Genomic DNA, 7,268 nt, shown 5'->3' with positions numbered 1-7,268 from the left:
GGCAATGGCTGGATTGGCTACAAAACGCTTTGGCTCACTCATCCAACTCTAGGGACTGCAGGGACTGACTCAATTTCACCTGGGGGTGGAGTACTCCTTTAAGGTCAAAAGAAAACATTAATAATCTTGTTTTAAACATCACTATAAAGGTACATATTTTAAAACAGTCATGTAACATGAACAATAAATTTAAAATTACAGGTCATTTTCAGCCAAAACAATCATAATAACAACCATATTTAATGTGACTACTTTAAATCATGCAATGTCTCTGAGTTAGTGTACTTAAATGTAACTGAATAAGTAAACATCTTTCCACACTGTGATCAGTGATGCAGCGTCTCTCCTGTCTGAATGCGCTGGCGTCGTTGGAGATGACTCTGATGAGTAAAACTCTTCCCACACTGTGAGCAGTGATACGGCTTCTCTCCTGTGTGAATGCGCTGGTGTCGTTGGAGAGCACTCCGTTCAGTAAAACTCTTTCCACACTGTGAGCAGTGATACGGCTTCGCTCCTGTGTGAATGTGCTGGTGTTGTTGGAGATCACCTTGCAGAGTAAAACTCTTCCCACACTGTGAGCAGTGATACGGCTTCTCTCCTGTGTGAATGCGCTGGTGTCGTTGGAGATGACTCTGATGAGTAAAACTCTTCCCACACTGTGAGCAGTGATACGGCTTCTCTCCTGTGTGAATGCGCTGGTGTCGTTGGAGAGCACTCCGTTCAGTAAAACTCTTTCCACACTGTGAGCAGTGATACGGCTTCTCTCCTGTGTGAATGCGCTCGTGTTTTTGGAGATCACCTTGCTGAGTAAAATGCTTCTCGTTGCTTAAAAATGGCGATCTTTCGCGGTCTTGCTATTGTTGTTGATCTTAACAACTCCGTCCCCCCGCTGACATAAGTGGTTCTTTCCTCTGGCCCAGCAAAGAGTTGGTGCTAGCCTGGAACTGTTTTTTCTGGCCCCAGAGCCAGTTCTTTGTCAGTGGAAACAGAAAACCCAGTTCCAAACTAAGCACTGGCCCCGAACCAGCCCCGGAACTGCTTTGGTGGAAAAGGGGCATGTGAGGATGCATGTGTTGCTGCCTGAGTTGGGGAGTCCTGTGACGAAGTCCAGAGCAATGTGAGACCAGGGTCGATGAGGAGTCGGGAGGGGTCTTAGCAAGCTGGCAGGGGGTCAATTGGCTGTCTTGCTCCGGGCACATGTGTCGCAGGCTGCCATGAACTCCTGGACGTCTTCCTTGATGCATGGCCACCAGAAGCATTGTTGGATATGTGCCAGGGTTCGAGCAGCTCCCGGGTGACAGGCCAACTTGGAGCCATGACCCCACTGCAGCACCTGGGTTCGCACAGAACAGGGAACAAACAGATGGTTAAGTGGTGTGTTGCTTGAGTTACCTTCTCTGGGGTCCTGCTCCAGTGCCTTCTGCACTAACGTCTCTACCTCAAGTAGGGCAGCTCCCACCAGACAATGTGGAGGGAGGATGGTTTCAGGCATTCTAGACTCTTCCTGGCGGGAAGAGAATATCCTGAACAGGTTGTCGGGTTTGCCGTTCTTGGAGCCTGGGCGATAGGAGAGCGTGAAACGGAAACTGGAGAAGAAGAGAGACCATCGGGCTTGCTGTGAATTGAGACGTTTGGTGGACTTGAAGTATTCTAAATTCTTGTGGTCAGTCCAGACAAGGAAGGGGATATCCGACCCCTCGAGCCAGTGCCTCCACTCCTCCAAGGCAAGCTTGATGGCCAACAGCTCTCTGTCGCTGATGTCATAGTTTCGTTCAGCAGGGGACAGCCAGCGAGAGAAGAAGGAGCAGGGGTGGACCTTGTCATCACTGGCTCTGGACCCTAACTTGGAAGCATCGACCTCCACAATGAACTGCTTGGCTAGATCGGGTATGGTGAGAATGGGTGCTGTGGTGAACTTGCGCTTGAGCATGGAGAAGGCTTTCTCTGCTTCCTCCCACCACTTGAATGGGCTCCTGATTGAGGTCAATGCCATGAGAGGTCCGGCCACCATGCTGAAGTCGTGGATGAAGCGCCTGTAGAAATTAGCGAACCCTGGATAATGCTGGAGCTCTTGTCATGAGGATGAGGTGGGCCAATCAGCGACTGCCTCGAGCTTGAGGGGGTCCATCTGGATCCTCGCTGGAGAGATAATGAATCCCAGAAACGAGACAGAGTTCTGGTGAAATTCGCTCTTCTCTGCCTTGATTAACAGTTTGTTCTCTAGCAAGCACTGGAGGACCTGCCGGACATGACCCCACTGTTCCTCTAGGGAACGGGAGAAGATCAGGATGTCATCCAGGTACATGAAAATGAAGATGTTTAGGAAGTCCCTTAAGATGTCATTAACGAGTGCCTGGAAGACTGCAGGTGCGTTGGTCAGGCCGAAAGGGAGCACGAGGTACTCGTAGTGACCATTGGTGGTGTTAAAGGCCATCTTCCACTTGTACCCCTCCCTGATCCTGATGAGATGGTATGCATTGGGTAGATCTAACTTGGTAAATACCTTGGTTCTCTGGAGTAGTTCGAAGGCTGTGGTCATGAGCGGTAGTGGTTGCGGTTCTTGACCATGATGGTGTTGAGACCCCGATAGTCAATGCAGGGGCGGCACGACAAAGAACTGGAGACAAGAAGTTTCAACTGTGATACATGGAATGTGGGGTGAATGCGTCGCATGGTGAGTGGTAATGCCAGTTTGATGGAACGTGGATTGATTACCTTACTGACGAGGAAGGGTCCTATGTATCTGGGAGCCAGCTTGCGGGAGACAGTTCTGAGAGGCAGATGGCGCATGGAGAGCATGACTCGCTGCCCCACCTGGTAGGTGGGTGCCGTAGAGCAGTGTTTGTTGGCCTGCCTCTTGGATGCTAGGGTGGAGCGTAGGAGTCTTCTCCAGGCCAACGCCCACGTCCTCCTGCAGCGGCATATGAAGGTCTCCTCCTCCTCTTGGTCGGGGAAGAGTGGTGGTTGGTAGCCTAGGGAGCACTGGAAGAGCGAGAGACCTGTGGCAGATGAAGGCAGAGTGTTGTGAGCATATTCAACCCAATGTAGGTACTTACTCCAAGAACTGGCATCCCTGGACGCCATGCACCTGAGTGCTACTTCCAAGTCTTGATTTGCCCGTTCCGCCTGGCCGTTGTTTTAAGGGTGGAATCCTGATGAGAGACTACAGGAGGCCCCAATGAGTTTGCAGAAGGCCCTCCAGAACTGCGCAGTGAATTGAGGACCCTGGTCAAAGACGATGTCAGAGGGGAGTCTGTGTATGCGGAAGATGTGGAGGATGAGTAGTTCGGCAGTTTCTTTAGCTGTGGGAAGCTTGGGCAGAGGGATGAAGTGGACTGACTTAGAGAAACGGTCAGTGACTGTGAGAATGCATGTGTTGCCACCGGAGTTGGGGAGTCCTGTGATGAAGTCCAAGGTCAATGAGGAGTCGGGAGGGGTCTCAGCAAGCCGGCAGGGGGTCGATTGGCTGTCTTGTTCTGGGCACACGTGTCGCAGGCTGCCATGAACTCCTGGATGTCTCCCTTGATCGATGGCCACCAGAAGCATTGTTGAATGAGTGCCGGGGTTTGAGCAGCTCCCGGGTGACAAGCCAACTTGGAGCCATGACCTCACTGCAGCACCTGAGTTCGCACAGAACAGGGAACAAACAGATGGTTACATGGTATATTGCTAGAGTTACCAGCCCCGGGGTCCTGCTCCAGGGCCTTCTACACTCACGTCTCTACCTCAAGTAGGGCGGCCCCCACCAGATAGCGTGTGGGGAGGATGGTTTTGGGCATACTAGACTCCTCCTGGTGGGAAGAGAATATCCTGGACAGGGCGTCAGATTTGCCGTTCTTGGAGCCTGGGCGGTAGGAGAGCGTGAACCAGAATCAGGAGAAGAAGAGAGACCATCAGGCTTGATGTGAGTTGAGACGTTTGGTGGACTATTCTAGATTTTTGTGGTTGGTCCAGACAATGAAGGGGAGATCCGACCCCTCGAGCCAGTGTATCCACTCCTCCAAGGCCAGCATGACAGCCAACAGCTCTCTGTCACCAATGTCGTAGTTCTGCTCAGCAGGGGACAGCCAGCGAGAGAAGAAGGAGCAGGGGTGGACCTTGTTATCATTGGCCCTCTGGGAGAGAATGGCTCCAACCCCGGACTCGGAAGCATCGACCTCCACAATGAACTGTTTGGCCGGATTGGGTATGATGAGGATGGGTGCTGTAGTGAATTTGCGTTTGAGCATGGAGAAGGCTTTCTCTGTTTCCTCCCACCACTTTAACAGGCTTTTGATTAAGGTCAATGCCGTGAGAGGCCCAGCCATTGTGCTGAAGTCGTGGATGAAGCGCCTGTAGAAATTAGCAAACCCCAGGACACGCTGGAGCTCCCATCGCGAGGATGGGGTGGACCAGCCAGCGACTGCCTCAAGCTTGAGGGGGTCCATCTGGATCCTCGCTGGGGAGATGATGAACCCCAGAAATGAGACGGAGCTCTGGTGGAACTCACTTTTTTCTGCCTTGACAAACAGCTTATTCTCTAGCAGGCGCTGGAGGTCCTGCCGGACATGACCCCACTGTTCCTCCAGGGAGCGGGAGAAGATCAGGATGTCATCCAGGTACACAAAAACGAAGATGTTGAGATAGTCCCTTAAGACATCATTCACATGTGCCTGGAAGACTGCGGGAATGTTGTTCAGATCGAAGGGGACTACGAGGTACTCGTAGTGACCCATGGTGGTGTTAAAGGCCGTCTTCCACTCGTCTCCCTCCCTCATCCTGATGAGATAGTAGGCATTACATAGATCCAACTTGGTAAATACCTTTGCTCCCTGGAGTAGTTCAAAGGCCATGGTCATGAGCGGTAGTGGGTAGCGGTTCTTGACCGTGATGGCATTGAGACCTTGATAATCAATGCAGGGGCAGAGTGACTTGTCTTTTTTCTCCATGAAGAAGAATCCCGCCCCTGCTGGGGAGGAGGATGGGCGGATTATCCCAGCTGCCAAGGACTCGGAAATGTACTTCTCCATGGCTTGCCTTTCAATGGGAGAGAGTAGAGTCATCCTTTGGATGGCGCTGTCCCGGGTAGGAGGTCAATTCCACAGTCATCATGTCTGTGAGGAGGGAGGGACACTGCTTGGGTCTTACTGAAGACAAGCTTTAGATCCAGGTATTCCAGAGGCACATGAGAGAGGTCGGGGAACTCGCTGGCTGAAGACTGCAGTGGCTTGGCAGGAGGCAGAGCGGAGTGCAAACAGGAAGCTAGGCAGGACTGGCTCCAGCCTAAGATGGTGTTGTCAACCCAGTTTAGGTGGGGGTTGTGCTGCATTAACCAAGGTAATCCTAGAACGATGGGTACGTGGGGGTCATTCATGACGTGAAGTTGGATGGCTTCAGAATGATTACTGGAAATCCTCAGGGTGAGAGGGGCGGTGAGGTGAGTGACGGTGGTCAAGCCAGTGCCATTGAGTGTCAGAACGGTGAGAGGAACATCAAGAGCAAGTAGCAGGATTCCCAGACGCTTGGTGGTGGCGGAGCAGATCAGGTTCCTGTCCGCCCCTGAGTCGACAATGGCCTGGAGGTGGTGATGCTGGTTGTCAAAGAGGATGATGACAGGGAGTAACGGTCGATCAGTGGGGGGCTGGTTTCGAGTGTTGCCCACCAGGGCCCCTCGATTCACTGGTGGGCTCGTCCTTTTAACGGGCAGGCTCGGACGATGTGTCCCAGCTGACCATAGTCGAAGCAGGCCCCTGTGCTCCGCCGGCGCTGTCATTCTTCAGCTAACACCCAAACCTAGTCTACCTGCATGGGTTCGACGGACGAGGCGGGAAATAGAGAGGAGGTGAAGCTGGGGTGAGTCTTCTCTCTCCTCCATTGCTGCATATGGGTGTCAATACAGTTGGCGAGGTCCATGAGGCTGGAGAGGTCCAATAGCAGTTCCCGCGATACCAGTTCGTCCTTAATGGCGTCGGACAAGCCATGCAGGAACGCACCGTCCTGGGTGCTCTCGTTCCAACTGCACGATGTTGCCAACGTCTGGAACTCGATGGTGTAGTCTGAGGTAGACCAGGACCCCTGCAGCAGCTCCATGAGTTCTCTAGCCACCTCCTGGTCAGACAGAGAGCAATCGAAAGTTCGCCTCATCTCCTCGGAGAAATCTTTGAAGTTGGAACAGAAATGTGCATTGGTGTCCCAGACCACTGTTCCCCACTCCCTGGCCTTGCCGGTGAGGAGCATGATGGTATATGCTACCCAGGAGCATTGTGTGGGGAAGGCCAGAGGTTGTAGCTCTAGGATTAATGAGCATTGAGACAAGAATGATCTGCAAGTACCTGGTTCTCCATCGTAGGGTTGAGGTGCTGGGAGTCTTGGCTCACGGAGAAAGGCGGTGGCAGGAGCTGGAGTTGGAGATGGCTGGGCAGGGGTAGACACAGCTTGATAACGTTGCATCTGTGTCATGAGGAGGTTGAGTAAGTCGGACAGGGTGGCAAGGGTCTGATTGACTTGTAGGTCTTGTTGATGGGTCCCTAAGAGAGTCCCTTGTTGTTGGACAGCCGTTCTCAGATGGGCGAATTCTGCTGGATCCATGTTGGCCAGAACGTACTGTTAGGATTGCTGGAGATGTGGTGAATTAGGACCCAAAAGCAGAACACTCACACAGACAGTAATCCAAGAAGCGTAGTAGGTTTAATCCAGAAAGGGGTGTGGCAAAAATGTAAACAAACTTGATTAAGAAAACAATAACGGAAATAGTCCAGGTATAAAAAAATATGAAACTTGACTTGGAAAAACGAGGCAGGCAAAAGACATGAAAAAACACTTGGAGGAAGAAACATGAAAAACTCTCAGGGCAAAAAAATGGCTAGAGTCTACATACGAGACGTTCTGGCACTGTCTGTGGCTGAGAACGGCATTTAAAAAGGTAGCGGTGGTAATCAGGAAGTGAATGCAGGTGAGCACTCACTGAATGGGGAAGCAGGCAGGATGGAATTCCCGTCCCAGATCCAGATCGGAACTGACATGGAAGATCCGCAAACTCAGGAGCCGATGTCCGGGGCGGAGCATGACAAAAAATCAGTTTTTTTAATCAAATTTTAAACATCAAAATCTAATTTTGTATTTATGTTATTACAACCTGATTCAAGATTCCTTTATTGTCACTGCACTGTCCAGTACAGTGAAATTGAAGCACGCATTCCAGTCAGTGTATTAAAACAAACACTTAGTTTTGGGGGGGGGGGGGGGGGAGTAAGATCTGTACAAGATAAGCATTCAAGTAAAAAGATAAA

At 51.4% G+C, this 7,268-nt stretch overlaps 1 protein-coding gene across 1 annotated transcript; it reads right to left on the bottom strand.

The window, feature by feature from the left end:
* Positions 1-395: 395 nt before the first annotated feature.
* Positions 396-6,123, bottom strand: LOC132870336 (zinc finger protein 383-like; the record flags this gene model as incomplete). The annotated part of the gene is made up of 3 exons (XM_060903967.1): positions 5,973-6,123; positions 1,439-1,557; positions 396-803 (listed from the first exon to the last, which is right to left on the bottom strand). Coding segments are annotated over exons 1-3 (678 nt in total), but the record flags the coding sequence as incomplete, so codon positions are not given.
* Positions 6,124-7,268: the final 1,145 nt, after the last annotated feature.

Source organism: Neoarius graeffei, chromosome 22, assembly GCF_027579695.1.
Source record: "Neoarius graeffei isolate fNeoGra1 chromosome 22, fNeoGra1.pri, whole genome shotgun sequence".
Lineage (NCBI taxonomy): Eukaryota > Metazoa > Chordata > Actinopteri > Siluriformes > Ariidae > Neoarius > Neoarius graeffei.
The sequence above is the reverse complement of the archived record's forward strand: the minus strand, read 5'-3'. Positions and strand labels throughout refer to the sequence as shown.